Here is a 25,584-nt window from a genome sequence, read left to right on the forward strand (position 1 = left end):
TGGCTGTGTGGTGCTTAGTTGCTGACTGGGGTTAAACCCCAACACCATGCCACCACATATTAGAGAATAATCATATGCAAAACAAGCCATTTAGTTGCTCTAATAATATGTAAGCCTTAAAAGCCTAATCCAAAATCTAACTGTATCCAGAGAAGGCTTTCTACAGATTGTCAGTGAACTCTGAAGCAGATTCTGAAAGCACAAATCATTCATCTTTCTACCTAATTCTAATCATTTAACCATACAAAAGCCAGAAAATTTAGAATTAAAACGTTACGAGCTCTAATTCATCCTGCAATATCCAGCCTTTACAGAAATCTCAAAGCAATGATGACATATTCTACCACTTTTACTGCAAGACTAGATTTTGGTGGGCTTTAGTAAAGGATTTTCCACTCTGTATTATACCTTCTTGTGATATAAATACAAATATCTAACTCCAGAAAAGCTAGTATATCTTCATGATAGTAATAATCATGTTACCAGATGTGCATAAAAATACACAATTTATTAAATGCAAGCACTTACCACTTGTGCCATAATGTCCTTCCAGTATGTATCCACAACCCCAAATTTTCTGCCCTCTTCAGGCATTTGAGCTATAATGTCTTCTGAACTAAAAATTGGTTCCAAATACAACCATGTTGCCTGGCATTTTAACCAGCTGTCTAGAATATCTTGCATTAAACACAGCTTATCTTCCCAAGCCTGTAATGAAAACATTTAATATTTAAGCAAAATCATATCAAGAATTAATCTATACTGAGGAATCAAAGAACATGAGTCGCTTGGCTTCAAAGAAAAAAAAGAAGAAAAAAAACAAAGAAAACCACAAACAATTGAACAATTTTAGAAGAGGAAGAAACTTTATTTAAAAAAAAAAACCACACACACTAATAAACATCTGAATATTTCTTATAAACAACAGATGTATTCTTTCACTAGCATTTTTTACAGCAAGTTGTAGGAGAACTGCCTAAGAAGCGCAGAGATGACTAGCATGCCCATCCAGAATCTCTTCTTTTAATTCTACTTGTGTACTCTCTATCTTATCATCAATGAAAGGATAAAAGCTTAACAAGGTATTCAGCAGACTGAGTAAATGTCAATTCACAGGCCCTATATACAGTGGGTTCAATCTTTGGCCCTCCCAAAAAAGCTATTTCATGCAACTCTAGCAGTACAAATTGGTTTTAAAACCAGAGAGAGATTCTTTTTGAATAAAGTATTGCAGATAGCGTTGCTTTTGTGACTTTGACAGTCTACAGTGTAAGGGATATGCAAGGGAGTGTATTGCAGGGAGGAAACACAGCCAGCCTGTATTGTTCACTACTCTGCAAGAGGTATGTGGAGATTGTTAAGACAGCTCTATATTAATTGTTCCCTTTCATTTCACCAGCTCTACTGGAAAGCAGAACTCAGCTTTACCTATGATTTGGCTAAGTCCACAGGAAAGGATAAAATTTAGGTCTTAGCATTGCTTACAAATCATCACTATTAGGCCAGAAAAAGTGATATTAAATACTGATAGGAAAGAAGTCTCTGCTTTCTGCATAATCTTCCTATTAGAAATTCATCATCTTTAACAAAGATCACATCTTTATGAAATAGTAGGACAGCTAACAAAAAAGGCTTTGAAACCCTTAAGGATCATGCCAATACCAGAGGATTACAAATAAATTCTCTCTCACAACTGACAGACCTATGCCTTTTTACACAATGCAGCAGTATTTGTTTCAATCAACTGACCCATTCCCAAGACATTCAACTAAAAACCCATGCTTATAATGACTAGATTAGAAATGCAATTACAACTTCTTTAAGTTATAAAGCAAGCTTTGCATACCTTTCTCTGGAAACCATTAATTCAAAGCTCTTGAAGAAAAATATGAATGTGTGTTCTTAAAAACAGTTAAAAACTATCATGCCAAAATACCTTAAAGCACTTAGGGAAAACATATTACGAGAAACATAAGCTCAATCAAACCAGCTTTTCCTTACCCGGCATTCAGCTTCTATTGGTTTGATGAAGGGAGAGCCACACATTGTCTGAGTCTTAACAATGTGATCGTCCAGCAAAAGCTGGATGTCATCAATTGCTGACAGGATGCTGGTGTTCTGTAAATACATCATATTTTGATAAGGCAAACAGCAGTTGCTTTATTTCACTGCTCTTCAACCTTACCCTCATTCAGCTTCCTGTTTCCCCCTTCTCTATAAGGGTTAAAGGTAAGAAAGTAGCAAGGCATTGAGAAAGCCTGCAACATGTTTGAAGATACAAATGGTATCTCCACTGTACATCTCTGCTTCAAAGGTCAAGAGCTAGATTGGTTTGTGAATGGGAAGCTAGCCAGGGATGCTAGTAACTTCTGACTCAATCTTTTGGACTGCATGTGATTTCTTGTTTCTTCTGGGCAAGTTAAAATTGCACTACTGTCCAGCTTTCCATAAAACACTGCAGAAGCTCTCAGGCTTACAGATTTGTTAGGATGAATATGTTGAGATCACAAGTTATCCAGATACTAAGGTCCAAATGTAAGGATACATAGTAATGGAGACATTTGCCCAGGCTCTGGGGTATGATACCACTTTCCACCATGCCACAATGAATCAGCAGTAACTTCCCTCTAATATTTCTCAATTGGTATTCAGAATCAAAGTACTTCTTTTCAACCATATATATATTGACTTCGTGTTTACTCACAGTATCCCTATATTTCACCAGACTGAACTGCATGTTGACCCACTCTAATTTCATTTTCTCTATTGATTTCTCTAAGGAATACTCCTTACTTGCAGCTGCTCCAATAGGTTCCAGCCTAAATTGAAATGAAACATATCTTTGAAATGTTTTTGCAACATAGCTGAAGATTAAAAAAAATACAGTTGTAGGTAGAGTTGCATATCAGGCTACCTTTCATATGGATTTGTTAGTAATATCCTAGACTCTTATTTCAGGGAATATTTTTGCAATTTGAGGCTCACCAAGATACGAGATATTAATTTGGAGATAAATACAGACAGAAAATTCTGAATGTGCAAATTAAGTGGTTTAGGAATATCACTGGTTTTGGTGCCTTTGTGCTACAAGAACAACTGACAGTTCCATCCATAGCTTGATAAAATACAGCTGATTTTATAGCAGGGTCAAACAGCACACAAAAAAAACCCAAACAAACTAATGTTTGGTATCTGACATATGAAACACAGTGATTGTCATTACAAAAAAAAAAAAAAAAAAGAGAGAGTAGAGTAAGCTTCTTACTGATCAATATATTTTGAGAGTCCAAATTCCAGTATGTTTTTAAGAGTAGTAGTTTCATCAGGTCTGATCTCACATCCTACAATTTCGCTAATCTGAAAATAAAGTAAGAAATAAAATCTATTATCAAGATGCATGTTTGTAACAGACTTCTCAAACAGCAAGAAATAAATGCTAAAGAAGTATTAATGCAACCCCCAATTTGCTTTTCCACCATAAATTATTAATTCAAAGAAGCTCCTGCCTGTACCATTAAAAATTTCAAAACTAGATATATCATGTGACAGGATAAAGGATATTCTTATTGTGAAATACAAAACTATTACTGTATTTCACAGCATGGAATATATGGAGTAGTATATTGAACTGTCAGTTTCTGTGGTAGAATACTCCACAGTAAAATCAGAGTTTAAAGTACCTGCTCCCAATGTCTCTCCTTCATTCCACGATTGCAGGCAATTGACAGGACAGGAAGATGCTGTTTAAATTTATCAAGCTTATATTTCATAGTTTCTGCTAAGCGTCTAGGCCCAGCCAAATCTGGAAAACTCTTACTGAGCTTGTACATAGTCCTCCACATATTTCCAGTTTCTTCAGCAATTTCATCAGCATTCAACTTCTGGAGAGACTCTGAATACAACAGTATAAAAAAAGCACAGCAGGCACATCAGCACAAGGAGATTGCCAGGGTGGTTTATTTACAGGTACTTATAATCATTCTCCTTTAACTGGAAATCCATTGTGTTACAAAAAATTATCTTAACACAAAATCCAAGTCAACAACTGTATTTCACACTGCTTAACAGCATTTATTTCTTCAAAATTATTTTCTCACAACTAATCAACCCTTTCAGCTTCTACTTAACTAAGTGAAAATGACACGTTTCATCAAATGAACACCAAAGCCTCACCATTCATCCATTCCTCAGATTTGGTATGGAAATTATACGCTGTTATCCAAAGTTGCTCAAAGGGTTGTTTGTTTGCAATTATAGTTTGCAGTAGAGGAAATTGACTCTTCTCCTGCTCAAGTAACTCCTCTTCTTTATTAATAGCCTTTAAGGGTGGGTGGAGAGAAATAAAAAAAATAAAAATAAAAAAAATCTTATCTCCACCAAAAATTTCTACTGTTGTTTAAACTTTTAAATAGGTAATATTGAGTACAATTTTTTTACATGTCATAAAGCCAGCCAGATTTGTAGATTTAGGCCTATGGATTTTAGGTAAATAAGGTAACTGTGTTCTTGAAAATTCCCCTAGTTATTTGTTGATATCTTTTATTACTCAAATAATTTTTTAAATCTATATCTATTTTAGAAATAGATAATGCACCATGGCATTCAGTGAAACCAAGGCTCACAAGTTACCAACCCACTTTGAAACCTGGATGTAAACTCCTCAGTCACATAGGCTTATAGGAATTTTTACTTGTGATTATTTTTTTCTATTGCAGAAGTATCTGGGAGCTCCAACCAAAACAGACACTAATTGCTGTGCTTATTCATGGTAAGATATTGTCTTTGTCCAAAAGACCCTACATTATAAATCAATGTGCAAAGATTTAGATTAAAAAAAAAGTATCACCTTTTTCATTTTACAGGTAGGGAGGTGAAGCACAGAGAAATGCTGTCTGAAATGCAGACACTGAATTCAGACTGAGTCCCAAGTCTCTGTTTTTACAATGCTGACAGACCTTTCATAAAACTTTTCATCATTCAACGTGAGATGCAGGCAGAGAAACTTAAAGATCCGCATTCCAAGATAATTTTTAACTTCATGTATTCACTAAGCTGATTGACATGTCATTTAAATTGTGTGGATACACTCCTCATTGTGATCATGTATTAAGAAACTTAAACTTAATTACTTATTCTACTCTACCTATAACAACGTATCAGTGCTGTTAACTCACACTAATTAAATATACTAGATGCCTTTAAATCAGGTTAGGAGTGTTGATATGTAGGACTAGCAATTTATCTAAATCCTAAACTCATTTAATTGGTTCAATTTTCTCTTTTGAGCGGGACTTAATTAAAAATCTTGATTCTTAAGGCTCCATACATGCAGAAATCTCATTGTCTCACTGTGATTTAGAAGATTAATTAAGCCTCACAATGCCTGTGAGATCTCTCAAAGGTAACCATTCTCATTTCCCAGCAGAGGCACAGCTAAGACAAACTATTCAACCTGGAACCACACAGTACCCTGGATGGAGAGCCCTGAATAGAATCTAGGCATCTTGGTCTTCAGTTTCCTTCTAGCATCTGAAACTTCCCTTTCTGTGATATAACAAATTTAATGCCTATAGACAACTTCTGGAAATAATACAAACAGTTGAAAAACACTTGGTTTTAATTAGAAGACAAGCAGAGGGACTGAAAACACAGCTCCAGCAGCACAAACCATGGTTCAGGGAAAATGCCACCTCCCTAACATTCTGCTCCTGCCAACTCTGCCAGAAGAATTCTGTTTTCCGTGGATAGCATCCTGCTACTACTGACTGCTTGGAAACACTGAAATTCAGGATTTCAATTTTAAAAAAAAACTAAACTTTTTTCCAAAAAAAATACGTTCTTCAACTCAGCAGTAGGGACAACTCAGCATACAGGGACAAGAAGATATTTGCCACATGTGTGTGAATTTGGAAGCTTTAAAGCCATCTTGACAATATATGGCCAGAACCCTGAAAAAAACAGGGACAGGAACCAAACTTTTGCTCATCCAGCACATTGCAACCCACTCCATACTTGACTAATAAATACTAACCTCAAATTCTGTTAGTGCATTATCTAGATTCTTATTTAACTCCTTAAATTTCTCAGCGTTGTTCTTCATTTCTTCTATGGTCATGACATCCCGCTTTTTGTAGCTTTCTACTTCTTTATTATAATCTTCAAGAGTTTTCTCAAACTGAGAACGCCTGAGGTAAAGATAACTAAGGTAATATGGATGTTCTGTTTCATTCCTTTTCGGGTTTCAATTATTTTATTAATTATAACAGGCACTCTCAAATGAAATCTGATCTCAATACTAGTGTAAAGTAAATACAGATGCCAGTGAAAACCCATTAAACAGTTATATCAATACTATGCAGTTCACAGGATTAGAATTCAAGGTTCATTTTCAAACCTCCCCATTGATTTAGTTCACTTACATTTGCTACCTTTACTACCTGGAGGAAATAAAGGAAGAGTGAAAACAATGTAACAAAATAATGCTGTACTAAGCAATATAACAAGATAAAATTATGAATATTCTAGCAACATCCTTCATTCCTCCTTTCAGACCTATTTAAGCACAGGAATATTCTAATCCACCATCATCAACAGTATTTATCTGAGATCTTCATAATACTGTAAACCAGGTTTCTTCTTTACTTTCTCAGCTCCCTTCCAAGTTTTACTTCTTTGACATTATCTCCCTCTTACTGATAATGATATTCTTCTTTTCTTTTAAAATACCCAGTGAAAGAAAATGTCTTAACACCATACCTTTCAAGCAAAACCATCTCTGCATGGTTCCTCCTGTTACACAACTGATCTCTACTGTTTTGAAAGATTATCTCAATCTGATCAGGCCAATGGAAAACTGCACTGTTCAGGTTTATGTCATCATCTAAAATAAAAAAATATATAGACATCTTTAAGAAAATACCTTTTAACCAATGACCTAATGGAATAGCTGTTGTGAAGAGTAAGCAAAATAGATAAAACTACATTTAGTAATAAGCTGTCTAAGAAGCTACATATTTCAAGCTGCTGGCTGAATTATCTTTGCTGCGAAAAGAACTGTTCCCTAAAACAAGTTAGATTGATACCAAAACCAAAATCAAGTTAAGAATGTGAAATTGTCTGAATAAGACCTTAGCTAGGCAGAGAAAGTTGGTAAGAACAGCTATTCCAGAATATCAATTCCATTCAACTATACACAGAGACAGACCACTCCTAACTAAATATATATAATATACCTACATAAGGTGGATAAAAGTAAAGTTTAAATCATTTTTAGTCCACAATGTATACATGCTGAATTATTCACAAAAGCTAGAGCATAATAACTACCATGAGCAGACATCTCCATCTTCATATTTGTCTATTTGTTCAGTGCACTTAGCTCATTATGACTAACTGCAGGACACATGCTTACAAACCCAGCTACAAAGAATATGTAATTATGAAATATTGCGCATACAAACACTCCAGTCCAAAATGTAACAGAAAAATGTCCTGGCTTCCATAGGCATCGTAATTTTTATCAGAAATGAATTCTAATAAACATGACATATCCTAGTTATTTCTATCGCTGTCTGATCGGAGAGTATATTCTGCTTAAGGAGAAAGGATCATCCTGCCACTAAAATGGGTATGCATTTATATAACTGCTCTTCGTTTTTATGTACGGCAAAATAATACAGCAATCTGTGAACGACACATTTTTGCTTTGAATAGAAGGGCAAACTAAAAGCAACTTCTACAGATGTTTCTTCCACCTTGGAGAACAGCCTTTATATTAACTAAGAACAGCAAGATGACAAAAAGCCTCCACTGATGTAATACTAAACTGCAGAGATGCAAGTTCTCACACTTTCCGAAAGCTGTCATAGAGCATTCAAGACATTGCTTTTTAGATGTTTTTTCACTGAAGACTTTTTATTGAATAACAGAGGTGTAACACCATTTGGCCAGATTACATGACATTAATCTGATAGCGCCTAAGACCTTCTCTAAAACACAGAAAAAAAAGCACTGTCTGTGCTGTATGCCATTTCTCCAACCATTCCTTCCTGCATTGGTACATTTTGGCCTCTGCTAAATTCTTTTTATTTCTTTTCTGTCTCTTTTGGAGCTTTCCATTAGCATTCTAGAAGATGCAACATTTATCCATGCTGAGGATGGATAAATTTTATATATATATATATATAGTATTTTATATATATTTATATTTACTTATTTTATATAATATCTATATATAAGTATTTTCATATGGAAACTTCTATATTCTGAAATTGAGACATACAAGAAAGATCAGCATAGCCCATGAGGAATTCCAGTCTGTGTGCTGCTTCAGCGACCTCTTGTCTCAGTTTTAAAACAGTAACTTCACTGGATTTCTTTAAGTATGCATCAAATTCCACTAGCTCTTCAGTGTTCAGAGGCACCTCACTTATTCTCTTTGCAATTAAGTTATATTCATTGCAAATTCTACAACAAAAAGAAAACAGACATATCACTGGGATCGTAAGCGAAGAGAGATGCAAGACCTTGTTAATGAAGTTTGTCTTTTAAACAAGAATATTAAATTTCTTCATATATTAATTCTTCAGATTGAATACACACAGCAAATAGGCATTTAAGGATGCCATTTTACTCTGTATGATCAGTTCTATTGTCCTACTACGCTTACAAGAATTGATATATAATAGAATGATTGCTAAATTGGTTCCAAGTTACAATTAACAGCACTTTAACAGTTTCCTTCCTATAGGTCTAGAGTTTCCTTTTCAAGACCCAATCTGCTACAGAAAGAAATGTTTGAATGCAGTAAGCAAGGGCCCACTTAATCACCCCACAAAAATAAAATCGAGTGTGTGGTATGAAACAAAGTTATAAAGAGAAAAATTATTAAACAATCAAATTTATTTTATATTGTATGTGGGAACAGAAAATACAGAAAGGAAAAAATCCTGTTATTGTCCTTCTTCCCAGTGATACATTTTCTTGTTCCAGATTCCAGTTCAGTACTGCAGATAGCTATACAGACAGCAGGTATGCAAAGAGCAACACACACAAAGGATATGTTCATTTAAACCAACTCAGGCCTTCCAAATGTTAGGTGTTCAGCATAAGCTCATGGTCTAGATCCCCTCCACACTAAGTGGAGGCAGAGAGGCCCCTCTAGACTGTGGTTCATCTCCACCTGGAGATGCTTTTTAGATAAGTGGGTTGAATAATTTATTTTTGGTGATTGTCTCTCTCCATGCACTGTGGAAGTATTCTTTAATTGCCAGGGTGGGGTTTTTTTGTTGTTGTGGGGATTTTGGGTGTTTGCGGGGGGTGGGGTGGGGGTGTTTTTAATTCATAGAACCAGGATTATCCCATTACGTTGGAGTCAAATTATATTTTCAAGGTCCTTTTTCTTTTTTTCTTTTTTTTTTTTTCCTTTAAACTTGCCAAGTTATGAAATCAGGACCATTACTTCCCTAGGAAAAAAAGAAAGAAAAAAAAGAAAAAAAAAGTCAGGGACAAGACAAATGCAGAGCTGCGTTGTACATTCTTCATGTTGCTTTAGCCGGACACCAGCAGGGGAAGCAAGAACCTCAACCCAAATTCTAGAAGGTCAGTAAAGAAGGAAAGAATAATGGCGTATTTCCAGTCTAATCTCTATGTACACCCTATACAGACTAAGGTAGCTATTTATTTACAAGTATTTCTGTTCCTGTTAATTTTAACTACCCACTTTGGTGTCCTTGCACATGTCTGGTCAGCACTGGAAAACCCAGCAGATGAATAAAATTCTCATCCACAGATATACAGCATCAGTCCATGCAGACAGCAAGAACCACGCATGCTAACAATATGTACCTTTTATTTAACTCTCTGTTTTCCATCACTTCAAATTCAATCAATCTATCTTTAAGATTTTGGGTCCGATTGCAGAGTTCCTCGTTCAGCTGTAAAGCATCCAGACAGAACATGGCCAGAGGGACAGTGACATGCATGGAAGCAATCTCTCTTTTCAGTTTTGTTAAGCTGTCAATCTTCTACAAATGGAAAAGAATACATATGTTATTTTTCCTTAAAGTTTATAGATGAAAAATGCTAAACAATGACTAATTAGTTCCCATCCAGCAAATGGATAATATATTCCAAATAGCAGAAGGAACAACTATTTTTTATCTTTCCAGAGCTCAGCTCCTATCCACAGATTCCAGGGCTGAAAGCTTTGCACAGTAATATGCCGTATTAAGGAACACCACAAGTTGCCCAAAGAAGTATTTAGCCAGAGGCTAATTCAAGAATGCAGAGAGAAAATTAGACAGGGCTGACTAAGGACAAGACAGTTAAAAGACCAGCAAGATGCAGATTCACCAAATACTCTGGGCAGCCTTCCACTGGACTTCTACTAAGACCCAACAAAACCTATAGAAGGAGGCCATAAAGAAACCTCCTTCTACATTTGCACAGCAGCGCTACAGTAAGGGGCTATGTAAATTGAGATGGCTTCCCTAGCATTCCCAAGGGTAAAACAAGTGATTTGAATGGAAGTTCTTTAGGCAATATGTTAGGAAGTCAAGTGTGATGTATGAACATTAGCAGTTGTCAGTTACATATTACCTCTGTTAAAGCTTCTAAAGAATGACCTTCTTTCAAGAAAGCTGTGACATCTTGCTGTGCATTGTTGTTCAAAAGATTGCTGTATTTCCTGTACATGTTTAAATACCTTAAGCAGAGAAGATCACAAAAACAAACGTAAGATTCCAATGTAAAGATTCTCTGTAAGAAACAAATCAACTCAAACTGTTTGTTTGAGTCAAATGGAGAGTGTTATGAATCTGAGGGTTTGGATGGGCAACGGAGTTAATAGCCAAAACTTACTTCTGTGGACCAAGTATGTTGCTCTCAAAGATCTTTTCAAGTTTATTCACATACTCTGAAAACAATGATTCATCTGGTTTGACTGTACTGAGAGTGAGATCATCTCTTCTTAATTCTGGAAATAGAAATCTTTCTACCTAAAGGGAACCATTGCAAATACTGTAATAACACATACAATAGAGGAAATAAGGTATTCTATTACCCATTCACCCACCACTTCAAAAAAAATGTATTATTTGGTAAAAACACTGCAATGTGGAAAGGCTCTGATTCATAATTAACACTTGGTTACACACATAGTTTGCTTGCAAAAACTATATGAAAATCAAACCAGGGCTTTAATATAACTTGAATCTGCAAAACAATAATTCCTACGCTATCTTCTATAATCACAAAAGTTCACACAGTTCATGATACACGACCCTCATCTTTATCTTCTATTTGCCAGCTTTCTGCCTCTGCCAAGAAGATTGATAACTTCTTATATCATAGACGGTTTTTATTCATATTGTATTTTGTATGCAGCTATAAGTTATCCAGTACCTTTGGAAGTTCCTCAGCACTTTGCAGGATCTCCCTGAAGCAATGACTGATTAAATCCCAACATTCTTTCAAAGGTGGCTCAAAGACAATCCTGGGTTCTTCCACACTGAGTTTGACTGTTAGTATCTGAGGTACAAAGAACTGCATTTCTTGATACGGTTCTGTAAAATCACTTCCATCCTTAGGGAAAAGAATGAAAATTGTACATGCCAAAGAAATCAGCTATAACTATAATAATTTTTAAAAGACTCAAACTCTCCCAAATCTCTTAACTACACAGCACCAATGGGATCTTCGTCCCTGATTTTTATTCAAAACACTGATGTCCCAGTACACAAGATCTTAAGGTGCCAACTCCTAAATGAATCTATAAAAGTTGGAATTAGGAAAATGGATTTAAGCCTAATTGCCTTGATTTTCCCTTAAGTAGCAGAAGTAAAGCACTAATTACCGTACAGAACAGAAGCTCTAAAAAAAAAAAAATACATAGTGCCTATCAGAAGTAAAATCTAGAATCAAATACAAGATCCTGTTTTTTTAATTGCCTTGTATGGTTAGTAAGATCTGCCCTACCCCCAAATTGCCTTTACAGTAATGGAGTCCTAATCCATTACTAGATTTATAATGTAAATGCTATAATGATTTAAAAAAAAAAAAAAAAACCACAACAAACCCACAACCAAAATGCAAAACCAAACCAACCGACGAGACAAAACAAATGTAAAAAAAAACCCAACCATCAGCAACTCTATCATTACCCAGATGCAAGGCTTGGCATAAGTTTGGCAGCATACTGTATTAAGTGTGATCCTCTGGCTGCAATGCGGTATTTAATCTGATACATTTATTCTGTTTAAATATGTTTCATTTTGTCTTATCATGGTAGATCCTGGGTGATCTGCTATTTAAAGAATTCATTTCCACTAAGAGGCAACTTTATCGTAGCCAAAACAGTGGTAAAAGCTGTCATGGTGTAATGTTTATCATAATTATGTGCATTATGTGAAATAATGCAGGGCACTCATTTGGTATAGACAGGGACACCACATACATAAATTACCTCTGCAAAGGATTACATGCATGACTACACACACTTTTGACTTCAAAGGGGATTATTCACTTGCTTTCAGAAAAACACGGTTAAGTGTTTTGCCTGGTTAAGGCCAAGGAAAATAAAACAAAAAATTAAAAAAAAAAAAAAAGCAAGCACACTCGAGTCTCAAGACAGAGTTGAAAACTCCTATAAACTGCTAGTTGTAACCCCTAGGCCTGCAAAATGATTATTCAAGTGAGCAGTTCTTGACCATGCAAAGAAAATTCCACTGAGTATGCACACCTGTTGGAAGGATCCAGCCATTTTTTATGAAGGCAGGAGCTATCTGGGATATTTTAGCCTTCAAAGAGCATTACATTTTATGGCTATATGAATTATTTTTTCTATGTAACTCTGAAAACTATAGATATACTTCACAGCATATACCTTGTGGATCATAAAAAATGCAAGAAGATCTTCTAAGGAGTTAACAACCATCTCACGTAATTGTAATGACATTAGAGTTGCCACCGAATGAAAATAGCTTTCAACTCGCTGAGAGGAATCAGTGTCATTTTCAGGAGCAAAATGAAGCCATTTCCTTTTTTGATCAAGGAAAATGGATGCACAAGTTGGGATCCACCTACAATGAAATAATATGGAGACAAAGTTTTTGAAAGCTTATTAGTCTTACTTTGCTTCTTGCAATGAAATCTAAGCTCAGAAGTTACCCAAAGAATGAGCAAAATTCAAAGGGCTAGCAGAGAATTGTTAACTAAATGTCAAACAAAACTGTACCTACCAGGACTTAGAGGAAACCTAAGTTTTTAAGCTAAGGATTCTCTTTATAATGGGCCCCTACTATTAGTTTAAATTAGTATTAATAGACAAAATACTAGTGACAATATTAAATTATTAGCATTAAATGGGAAAGTTAAGCCTGGAAGGGATCTCAGGTGGCAGAATGCAGTCACCTAATATCATGGGCTATTACCTCATATAATGTCTTTCTTAAACTGATCAATTTCCATAATTAAAAAAGTTGGGTTTTCTGTCACCATTTTTATAGATTTAGATTCCACTCCTCTCATGGTTAGAAACCTTCTAATTTCCAGTCTACACTTACTCATAGTCAGTTTATTCCCGTTTGCTCTTGTGCAAGCACTCTTGCAGTTTCAATAGCTCTTTCAGCATCCTGATGTTTATCCCTCTCCATTATTTTCCCCTTTGTTTTGGCAGCCCTGTGGTTGGGACTAGTGTCATCTCAGTCTAAGATCTGTTTTAAAAAGGGAGCTTCATGTAAATGAAGATACTCAATCTATCTACTGTTACTACAGTTGGCACTGACTTGTTCTGAAGAATATTGTGAGCTTCCACACAGTGACTTCGAATGACTTCCTCAAATTCAGTCGGCAACAGTGGCAGGTCTCTACAAAGCATTTCTTCAGTGCGAACAAACCTTAGATGACTATACCTATGGAATTAAAACAAATAGTAGTTATTTTACAGAATTCTGTTTAAAAAAAAAACCCATGAAATATAGTCAGGAAGATCTCATATGTATTTATAAACATTCATCATATAATTTCATTGATGCATATCACTTCATTGTTAAGCTGTCCAACAAGTGCGTTTCTAATGGTTTTTGGGTTTTTTTTGCTATTGCCAAACATAAAAAAAGTTTCATTTTGCACTTGTTATATTTAAAATTGTGTTAATTTTTTGCTAAAATGGTCAGAATAACTTCTTGTCCTGTTCCTAGATTTATTAGTGTATCCAGGCATTAAAGAACATACAGAATGACACCTACTGCTTCTATTCTGTATTAATAGTAATAAGTACCTACCCTGGCTACCCTGTGGGGAAAAAAAATAAAATTTCATCAGCATGGCGTGTATCACAGTCTGTAATATACAAGAGCTTACATTCCTGCAAATGTTACTTAAATGCAAAAACAGTTCTCATGATTACTACCTACCATATTTAACTTAAGAAAACATACCTCTATTTTCAAGAGTCCCCAGAACAACTTCCAACTACAGACATTTGAAAGAGACTCAATTTTAAGAGTTAATTTTGTTAATTTCAGGAATCAAGATGAGAATTCCAAATCACTATTTACTTGAGCACTGAATCTTAATTTAGGGATAACATCTTTTAACAAAGGGGATGATCATTTCATAGCACAAAGTTATCCATTCTTCACTGTGGACACGTAAAACATGTTCATGCTTGCATTCAGAGTCTGCAGGAAACAATCATTTTATGTTGAAATTCTTACAGGCTCAGAAAAAAAATTTCTTTAGAAAACAGAACAGATTTTGCCACTTTCTCTCTACTGGCTCCCCCAGGATCTCCATAGCATATGTAGAGAAGTCAGCAGATACACTCTCTAACCAAGCCATAAAATAAAAATATTCTCCATTTAATTAAGATCCTATGAACAAGACATCTTACTGAGAAAGCCAGAGCTGTTGCAAAGTGGGCATCAATGGATTCACTGTGAATAGATTCCTTTCATTCCAGCTTTTCACTTCTTCATAAGAGCTGTGCCATGGGACTGGTGCACGAACAACTCTCTGGGGAAAAGGGCGTGGGGTACTCCCAATAAACAGTCTCTCTCTCTCAGCTGGATCCATCAAGATGTAATCAACTAGAACAAATCATATATATCATGGTGAGACTGCATGTATGGTCAAAACCTACATATGAAAACACAGTATCTCCATAGTTCAGGAAGTCGTAGAATTCTGCACATTTAAAACTTATACACCGTCATATAGTTACTTGTGTGCTTTTAGTATGAAATACAGCACAATAATCAAATTACCAATTTGACTATAAAATTATTTCAGAAAAAGAAAACAAGAATTGGTCCTGGTTCTAAAAATGGGAGGCAGGAGAAATGGCTTTTCGTTCTGTCTTTCCAGTTGAAGCACATTTATTTCGTGCTTCAATTCCTCGTCCATAGATCAGGGGTGGAAATCAAGGATGATTTTTAGGAGGCTTCTTACATGTTTGTGAAACACAGAAATCTTATGAATCATCTGTTGCATCTAGGAAGGATATGACATTCAAAGGCCTGATCTATGATCTGCTAAACGCCAAAACTCATGTGCTATCAGTTCTGACCAATGGCCCATAACATACAAAATTAACAAAAGCTGGGAAGCAGACTCACTACCCCTTCTTGACATTAGCATTACCACAAAAAGGGACTGCAAACACTAGAATTGTGACATTGATAAAAGGCAAATTAAGGGGTACTTAGATATGAGAGACTATAGAAGGCAGAGTGAAAACTGTTCAATCTCTCCTTTTAACGCTGTCCTGAGTGAGATGCCACACCTACTTACTGGTCAACATATTTAAGATAATTGAAAGGAATTATTTCACATGTGGAAAACCCAAGAAAACTGTAAGACTACTGGAAAGCAAATTAAAAAATCTCATGTTCTACAGAAGGGTCTCTTTCACATTCACTTTCAGATGGGCATTACCGAATTTCAAGGATTATGACATTCTTTTGTATTCATTTATATATTATGTTCTTCTATTTGTTGAACATGAGCAATATAATCATGCACATTAATGTATCACCTAATTTTCCTTAATCCGGTTGTCCTGGTTTCGGCTGGGATAGAGTCAATTTTCTTCCTAGTAGCTGGTACAGTGCTGTGCTTTGGATTTAGGATGAGAATAATGCTGATAACACACCGATGTTTTAGTTGTTGCTAAGCAGTGCTTACACTAGTCAAGGACTTTTCAGCTCCCCATGCTCTACCGACTGAGAAGGCTGGAGGTGCACAAGAAGCTGGGAGGGGGCACAGCCAGGACAGCTGACGCAAACCGGCCAAAGGGCTATTCCATACCATACGACGTCATGCTCAGTACATAAACTGGGAGGAGTTGGCTGGGGGGGTGGTGACTGCTGCTGGCAAACTGGCTGGGCATCGGTCAGCGGGTGGTGAGCAGTTGCATCACTTGTTTTTCCTGGGTTTTGTTCTTCTCTTTCTCTCTCTTGTTTTCCTTTTCATTACTTTTTTTTTATTATTTTATTTCAATTATTAAACTGTTCTTATCTCAACCCATGATTATTACTTTTGCTCTTCTGATTCTCTCCCCCATGCCACTGGGGCAGGGGGAGGGTGGGTGAGAGGCTGTGTGGCGCTTGGTTGCCAACTGGGGTTAAACTATGACACCTGTAATGTCTTAAATGAAATTCTTTGAACTTGTGACATGATCCCAGTATAACATCTGACTTCACTGGAGTTATGAGACAGATGATTTCGGCTGTTAATGGATATCACTGACTTACTGCAGAATAACAAAAAAGTTAGTCTGGGAAGTATCTGTTAAAATAGCCTAGTTTACCCTCTCCCCCATCAGGATCAAATATACTTAGGCTGCTGTTGACAGATACTTGTCTATCATGCACTTCAAAGCATCATTCATCAATGAATCAAAGCACATTCATCAATGAATAATCTGCTGCAGTGCTTCATGATCTTTATAGTCACAATGACTTTCTAATTTATCTAATTTATTTTGTTACAAATTAAGATGATTACTCCTTGTCCACCATCATTTGACCAACCCACTCTGGCAACTCCAGAGAGACACAGATCACTGCAACGTGCTGGGGCCTGGCCCATGCCTACCGAGCCCTGTTCAACACTATTCAGTACTCTTGTTGTTTTACTTTCCATTACAATTTATTATTATTATTCTATTATTTCAAGTATTAAACTGTTCTTATCTCAACCCACGAGTTTTCTTGCTTTTGTTTTTCTGATTCTCTCCCCATCCCACAGTGCAGGGGGAGGGTGAGCGGGCAGCTGTGTGGTGCTCAGTTGCTGGCTGAAGCTAAACCATGACAACATCTGAGGAGATGATGCAGAATTATGCATTTTGAATGTGATTTGGATTTGAATTAGGAATAGGAAACTGTATAAGTATGGACAAAACGATACTATGCACCCAGAGCTACTGAACTTGGAAATGACTATATTTAAGCAATGGGATGTAGGGTTTAGTAAATAGGTATTTGTTGAAACTGAAATGTTATGTAGCATGATCGCAGATCATATTCTCTCAGATACCTATTGCAGTTCTACTGACCCCAAAGGAATTCTCCATAGGTGCTAAGAATAGAATGCAGACTTGCTTTCAAAGTGCAATAAATGTCTACATACTCTGAATCGCCAAGAGATTTTGAGTCTTACCAATGGCTTTCATGAGGCTGATATGATAGTCTGCCTTAATCTCTTCTTTTAAACTTGCAAGTAAATTCTCCAGGTCTGGGTTAGCAAGAACGCGAGTTGGAATATGCTTTAAAATTACATTCATCACTTCCTTATCCTGAGGTGCCAGCATGTCTTCCTGCACTCCATTATATATGTAGTAACAGTACCGCTAAAAAATGTTAAAAATATTATGCTTATTGTATGAATTTTCTGACAGATAATGAATTACTACAAAATAGTTTTAGTTTTTCTATCACTTGAACCTGTTCTGCAATTTAAAAGTGTTTGACTATAATGGATTTTGGCTATCTCTTCGTTCTTTTTAAAGCACTGCCAATGCCTGACATGTAAGCATATATACCAATAGAACTGAGTGCAGCATATTAAATTACTGATCTCTGAAGTACTAGCCAACAATGTGAGAGGTTAAGAATTTGGGAAAATACTTCTACTTGCAAACCTGTTAGAACAAAAATCAGACTGAGTAGCTAGAAAGATAAACAAATGGGGAAGGAGTTAACAATATTTAACAGCAGTTTGCTATATTGAGTATTTACATCTTCTAAACCTCATGTACTGCCTTCTTTTCTCGACTACTTTTAAGTAAACAGTTTACAGATGTGTATTGCAGATGATTACTGCTGCTACTTTTATCTTAAAAAGAAATTATATAAATACCTCTATATCATTTCTTGAAGGTGGCTTTTCTCGCTTACTTATCTCCTTCTCATGTAAGTGCATGACAACAAATTGTTCTTCCGGGGTCAGTGGTTGGTTGTCTGTATAACGTATGACGTGTAATTCTGGCATATGAGCAGGTACACACAGTGAAATGGAATCCAAACTGTTTAACAAAGTTGGTGTACTTCTGAAAAAAAAAAAAAACAACCAAGTTTAGTGAATAAAGAAGCAGTAATGGATTCTTAAATCAATATGGACAAATGACAAGCATCATATAAACCACTTACACTGCACTGAGAACAAGTATGACCTATGAAGTATTTCAATTACTCATTAAAAAAAACCTCAGTAAAATTGTATAACATAGCATACTACTTTAACAGAAAGAATACAATCATGTAAACCTTACAACTGCACAGTATCACTCAGACAGGCAGTATAGTATAAGCAATTCTATCAGAGCCAGACCTACCAGCACTATTATTTAGGTCACCCGAGATCTCCACGTATTTTCAGGTGATTATCTCACCAAAATCTTAACAATCTGAGCCAAAAATTCAAATTGGCTTATTTGCATAAATGTTACAGTACAGACTTAACTTTCATGATTATATGCTGTTTTCTGTAGGGCCGTTGTCCACACTGCTCACGATGAACAATACTCAGCCAACAAGCTATCACTCCATACTTGATCTACTTCACATTATCAAGTCCTTAGTTGAAGAGAATTTAAATACCCCTTTTGTCTTTTTTATGGCACTCATCACCATGTTATCTTAACAAGGAGCAAGAAAGTTACTGTCATAGCACTTCCAGAGAGGACTATTTCCTTGTTTTACAGATGAAGAACGCAAGCACAAAGAAGATAAAAAGAAATACTCACTACAGCAGAGCACCCAATTTGACACAACTCTAGGAGCATTACAGAGCACTTAAACACTCACAGCAAAACTGAGAGACTTCATTTCTACAATCTACATCTCTATTAACTAAACTCTGGGTTCTCAAGTCAGTAATCATGAAAGGAAGACCTTTTGTTTAGTATGCCTAAGACTGAAATTCGTCCTGCCACAAAGAAGCAGTTAAAGGTGCTCGCTTAGCACATCATGGAATTTCAGTCTTGATGCACATACGTTTTTTTTGTAGAGACTTAACATTTCATGCTTGGATGCTTAACATAGCATCCAAGTAAAAAGAAATATTAAATAGCAACTCAGATATCTAGACTGATTGTAATAATCTGTATCTTTACAACATTACAGTACATTACCTATCAGAATGCCATTGACTTCTCTGTGTACGCTTGAGCTTTTTCCTAGAAGGATCAAATTCTTTTGAAGCTTTAAGCACCAGTTAAGAAAATCACATACAGGAATATTTTTCAAGTAAGATATTATTTCAGATTGGTGAAAAACAGAGCTAAGTCAATTCATCAGCTAATGAAATAACAGAAAACTACAATGTCACAAAAAAGCCTTTAGTTTTGACTTAGCATTTAGCAAGACATTAAAATTGTGTTAAATAATCTTGCTGATACTGGGACTATAAACTAGCTTCAGGAAAGCATTCAGCTCATGCTTAAGACTTCAGTGCTTACTTACCTCCCTGCACAAACCATATTTTCTGCACTGGGACTTTCTATTTTTAATATAAAAGCACTTCTATAGATGTATAGTTCCACCAAATATACTGCACACAAAAAATCTGAGAAGTACAAACTATTACCACGTGCTTTTCAGAGTACAAATAAACAGGTCTTTTAACAAAATTAATACATCATTCCTTTTCACCAAGAAAAGTACCATGACCTGCTTCCCACATCCCACCCACGTACGGGAGAAGTACACGGAGTAGAAGAATCAGGTGTATGATAAAGAAACTGTTAAAGAGACCCAATGAACAAAACCAAACCCTTCTTAAACAGCACAGAAAGGGACTAAGCAGATATTGAAGCTATTATGTCTCATCTATCCCAGGGAAACGAAACAATTTCTAACACTTCAAGGAAGCAAAGGAACAATGCAGGATGAGTATATTCACAGACAGACTGTAGAAAACTATGGTTTATGAATGTCTTACCCTTGATACAGAGGACATTTAACTAGACAATTAGGAAATAAAGCTCATTAATAACTTACTTCGGAATTTTCAGACTAAGTAATGGAGTTAATTTGACACCTGCAACTGGTAAGATATTTAAAGCCTAAATGACTTGTTTTCATAAAATATTTGATATATACATACTGATAAATAGCAATAGTATTACAACTCTTAACCTTATTTGCTTTATATCACAATGTCATTTTGAATCAACAGCATGTAATATCTCATATTGTAGGATTTACATAGTTTACTAACAAATACTTCAATTACATGGTTTAGATGTAAACAGTGTATTAAGCAACATTTCTTGGATTTGATCCTCAATTAAACATTTTAATCCCTGTCTCCCATCTTGTTTTGCTGTGCTCATATTCATGAGTGTTGCACAACAGGGGTGCACATTGAATTTGTTTCTGTTTTCCTGTTGGTACTAACTTTTACTTCTAGCAATAGTAAGAGCTAACTTGTATTTTGTTCATTTTCTGCTTTGCAAACAATTCCCTCCAAATAATTGCATGTGATTATTTGGAGGGATGAACCTAACTACTTAATCAGAAACTGGCCTTACCTTTATTAAAATTATGCATGCTTTTGGAAATTTGTGTATATTGACCCTGAGGTGATAAGCTTGTAAGCGTTTGTTAGGGATAAGTGATTCTTCCATGGATGATGCTTTAACAGATAAGCAATTAGAGATAAAAATGTATAGAACAAGCAAGGCTAAACTTATAAACACATTCAAATACGGATACGTGGTGAGGCTGTTCTCTGCTCTGCTGAGCCCAGTGATGTCCCTGTCATTGAAGAGGACTTTAATCTGTGCACGTTTTTCAATTTTAAATCCCGTGCAGTAAGAGTATAGTTATTAGCTATGGAGTCACTTGGGCTTCGGTAGTAACTCTGTTCTTTGAATGGAGCTGCCAAAGTCCACGATGCTCGTTGCATCAAAGGAGGATAACAGCTGCTCTTAAGGACAAGCTGAAATTAGAAAAAAAAGCAATAGTTTTACACATCACAGTAATTTAAAGAGTCGTCTTAGAGCTAGAACAGGGTTAAAGATCAATCAGTATAAAGAGCAAATACGTAAGTCTGACTTAGAGTCATTTGACCACCAATCTATTTTTAGATCCTGATGTTCCACACATGTATAAGAATAATTTTACATAATGCTTCAGTAGGAGTACTCATGCATTTTTTTGCATAATCAAGGTCTTTTTTATAAATAAGAGAAGGCATTAGTACATTATCTATTACTCTCTACTCCCCCACATCTCCATCTTGCTTTTCTTCTTCTCCTTACATTTGCTTAAATTTAGAAAATTCTTATTCCTCAAGTCTTTGTTAATGACCTGTCTACTTTTAACACTCAATCCTTGTAATAGTTGAACAATAATACAAGTTAACAAATTCAGCTCTCAACTTTCTATCTCTCCCCCATCAATACAGGATTTGTAATAGATTTCTTCTGTCCTTTCCATGCTTTCTCAGGTGACTTGGTATCTATTGATTGGCTTGTCATCAGGCCTGAGGTCTAAACTTTAATGAGATAGCTCACAGGCATAAGGGACATGGGATTGAGAAGTATGTTTCTTATCAAGATACCCTCAGAGAGAAAACGTACATAAGAGAGAATCATGAATGTACTTCATACCATGGTTCCTAAAGCTCTTAGTCTAAATTCATATTTAGCTTGTGTCTGTATTACATCTTGTCAATTTTTTACTTCATTGGAGTAACACAACCATATCCCCATTACCCACTTCTTCCTCTTTACAATGCAGCATTACCATCATCAGTTTTAGATAATTCTTTAAAAAAGCTTCTAAATACATTAATGACACCCCATCTTTGGCTCCCTTGTTTCTCTTGCCTTTCCCTTAGGAGCTGCAGTTAAGCTCGTCTTCTCAGCATTTTATGACCTCTGAGAGAACAGCATACTAAAGCATAAAACAGCTTCTTTTCATTCAACCTATAGATGCAGCTATGAATTTTAGTCTGTCACGAGCTTTAGCGAAAACAACAATACAGTCTGTCAATCTGAAATACAGGCTAAGGCAAGATTATTACATCTGCCTTGCATTTTTCTTCTGACTGACAGGGCTAATCTTATCAGCAAAGAAAATGGCATTCACACTACTGCTGCAATCATGCTCCTTAAATTAGCTTCTGAAAGTTCATAGAACCTTTTCAGTTCCGTTTCTTCCAATGCACACACTAGATAGGTGGGTAGGTCCCTGAATTACAGTTTTGGGGGACAGACTGATACAAGAATTAAAATTAATTCAGAGATTTGGAGAATTTCCCCAGAAAATCACTCTGTATCTTTAGGAACTGCTGAAGTCAGCATAAACTCTGAATTCTCATCTCCTGTTTTAATTAGGCCTGCTTTGTAAACTATATTCTTTCTTCCCCACTAGTAGAACACCTTTCTGGGTGCAGAACAGGTGCCTTGCTAATGGTGACACCCATGGGAACCCCCTGGGCAAAAAGTTGGTCAGAGAGGAACAGCTGTTTCTGGAAAAGAAGAAAGTAAGTCACCTGGCAAAAATCTACTGCTTATGCAACACAAAAATTTCAGGACTGACTAAATCAGCTCCCATGTCTTATATAAACCCCTAACATATCCCCAGAAGTCCGACTGATTTTTGGATGAAAATAGAAGATTTTTATGTAAATCTTCACTGAATAATTTTCACTTTTTTACTATTATTTTAGAATATATGTTTCACTTAAAATTTCCTATTTTCAAACAAAGTCCAAAATAACCCATTTTCAACCAGAAACTACTTCAATTTCTTCACAAACAATATCTTTCTAAAGAAAAACTTCTTAGATGAACTGAAGTGCTGACACAAATGAGCAAGTGTGCAACACTGATGGTGGGGAAAGCCAGCCCTCTCTTCTTCCTCCCCTTAAGTGCTGTCATACGTAATTTTTGTGTCATGCAGCATAGGTTGTAGTTGTGCAGCTGTACAAGCTATCCATTCTGATCAATGCTGCACCTGTCAAACTCTCAGCTGGTTTTGGAACAGCGGTACAACTTTTTTTTGTGCTGTGCCACAAAGTATTGGGGCGCGGGGGGTGGGGTGTTAAAAAAAAAAAAAATCACAGTTTGTTTGGAAGAAAAATATTTTTACTATTTGCTTCCTTCCCCAGAAACTTAAAATATTTAATCCAAAATCTAACAGCAAATAATTAACTAGAAATGTAAAGAACAGATTTAAACTGCCAAGGTTTAATACCCAAATCATAACAGAAGTTGTAACAACACTTTTCTAAATAAAAGCAGCTCTAATGAAGTACTTGACAATCTGCTTAGTACTTCAACTTAGTAATTTAAATAGTTTTTCCTATCTCTACTTCATCTGCCTAAGGCCTGGTAATATATGATGCCTAAAATCATGCTAGCACATGTAATTTAATGTATACCCTGACACAAGGGGAGAGAGCACATACCTGATACAATTCTGAGGGTGCAGCTGAAGCAGAAGCAGGTAGGGGCGGTAACTCCGGTAACCGTTTTGCATGACTCATGTTATACACAGAATCGTTTTGTGACTAGAGAGAAATTAAAAACAACTTTAAAGACATTTATGAAATACACTGTTTTGAAAAAGATTCATTCAGAAAGCACAGAGACTTTCAGTTTTCATTGAAAATGACGTATTGCAACTTTTCTAATTTTAAGGAAACGGACGTTCTGTGGAGTGGGTTCCGCAGCAAAACAGGTTTTCAGATTGCACTGTTCTTTGTAGTCATTTGATAAAGCTTCTAATCACTAATAAATACCTGATTTTTATATCACTGAAAACAATTAAAACTGTTTTAAATATTCTTAGTTATATTAAAAACTCCACATATTGCACAGAGTTTGTAATGGATATTGAAATATTAAAGCCTACCAGACTGCCAAATTGACAGTGAAACAGTCCAAGTTGTGTGAACTGCAGAACAGAAACGCAGGGCATCACTGGGGAGGAAAAAACCACTAGATTTTTTTCATGTCTATAATGACCCAGTTCCAGAAGAAGCTATATTGCCAGGATGCCACTGGAAGAACAGATTGCTCACAAGGACTCTGCAAAGTGTTTTAATACAAATGTCAGAATACCTAATATGTCTTAGGACTATGTTCCACCTCCTCAAGGTGACAATACTTTGAGGTGGCCTTCCAGGACTCCATACAAAGTTCTCTAGGGATATTTTCTCAGAATTATTTAGCCTTACAGTGTTTTAAAATGTTTTTGGATGGCAACCTTCCTTAGTATAGGCCAAAACCTCACCCCTAGTCTGCTCAGAGTTCTCTAAATCAAATTTGTTTAGGAGATTCATGAGGACCAAATTCCAAAATACACAGTGACACCATCAGAAAAAGGAGATAGTAGTATGTGGTATCTGAACGCCAGTGAATTAAATCACCATGAAAGAGGAAGTTATTACCCAATACAATTATGTTTGAATAATGTGTAATCATTTTTTACATAATTTTTAATACATTTTTGGCAAGTGGTTATTGCTTTCTGATATATGACCGGAAAACTAGGCTGCCCGAACCTAATTTTCCAGCAGACAAAATTGTGCCCTCCTCAATATCAAAGTAGAGCCCATTTAGAAATAAAATTTGAGAAAGGACTGATCTGATTTACCTCCTTGGTATTCCCCAGCATGCCTGCACACAGACACACAGAAATCAAGACATTATCACTGCCAGGCATATTTCACTAAAGACAGCATGAATTGTTCTTGATTAATGACTAAGGGATTGGGCCTTAGGGTACTTTAAAAATGAATAAACCATGCAGTTTATTAGGAGATTTGTTCATTCTTAAAGGTACAAGCGTTATTAAGAAAGCCATTGTTCATTCTAAAGCAACTCTTGATTTATATGCCACCTAACCTTTCAAAAAGTTAAATACTTGAGCAAAGGAATTCTTAATAAGAAGTATATTATAAAGGCTTAGGTCAAAAGAATCATAGAATCATAGAGTGGTTTGGGCTGGAAGGGACCTCTAAAGGTCATCTAGCCCAACCCCCCTGCCGTGGGCAGGGACATCTTCAACTAGATCAGGTTGCTCAGAGCCCCGTCCAACCTGACCTGGAATGTTTCCAGGGATGGGG

At 36.0% G+C, this 25,584-nt stretch overlaps 1 protein-coding gene across 1 annotated transcript in view; it reads right to left on the reverse strand.

Annotated features, from left to right (window-relative positions):
* The window catches only part of DNAH3 (dynein, axonemal, heavy chain 3), a 67,765-nt gene that overhangs the window by 40,875 nt on the left and 1,306 nt on the right, over nt 1-25,584 (reverse strand). Inside the window, exons 2-22 of the mRNA XM_009324791.1 lie at nt 23,923-24,024; nt 21,219-21,444; nt 19,634-19,703; nt 18,361-18,550; nt 17,662-17,851; nt 14,894-15,089; nt 13,785-13,910; nt 12,884-13,079; nt 11,404-11,583; nt 10,861-10,997; nt 10,600-10,705; nt 9,847-10,025; nt 8,282-8,466; nt 6,757-6,880; nt 6,032-6,185; nt 4,174-4,318; nt 3,681-3,892; nt 3,266-3,357; nt 2,705-2,819; nt 2,002-2,118; nt 529-708 (exon numbers count right to left, since the gene is read on the reverse strand). Of these exons, the coding sequence (XP_009323066.1) occupies nt 529-708; nt 2,002-2,118; nt 2,705-2,819; nt 3,266-3,357; nt 3,681-3,892; nt 4,174-4,318; nt 6,032-6,185; nt 6,757-6,880; nt 8,282-8,466; nt 9,847-10,025; nt 10,600-10,705; nt 10,861-10,997; nt 11,404-11,583; nt 12,884-13,079; nt 13,785-13,910; nt 14,894-15,089; nt 17,662-17,851; nt 18,361-18,550; nt 19,634-19,703; nt 21,219-21,444; nt 23,923-24,024 (3,222 nt within the window). The remainder of the gene's footprint in view (nt 1-528; nt 709-2,001; nt 2,119-2,704; nt 2,820-3,265; nt 3,358-3,680; nt 3,893-4,173; nt 4,319-6,031; nt 6,186-6,756; nt 6,881-8,281; nt 8,467-9,846; nt 10,026-10,599; nt 10,706-10,860; nt 10,998-11,403; nt 11,584-12,883; nt 13,080-13,784; nt 13,911-14,893; nt 15,090-17,661; nt 17,852-18,360; nt 18,551-19,633; nt 19,704-21,218; nt 21,445-23,922; nt 24,025-25,584) is intronic.

Source organism: Pygoscelis adeliae, unplaced genomic scaffold, assembly GCF_000699105.1.
Source record: "Pygoscelis adeliae isolate BGI_AS28 unplaced genomic scaffold, ASM69910v1 Scaffold85, whole genome shotgun sequence".
Lineage (NCBI taxonomy): Eukaryota > Metazoa > Chordata > Aves > Sphenisciformes > Spheniscidae > Pygoscelis > Pygoscelis adeliae.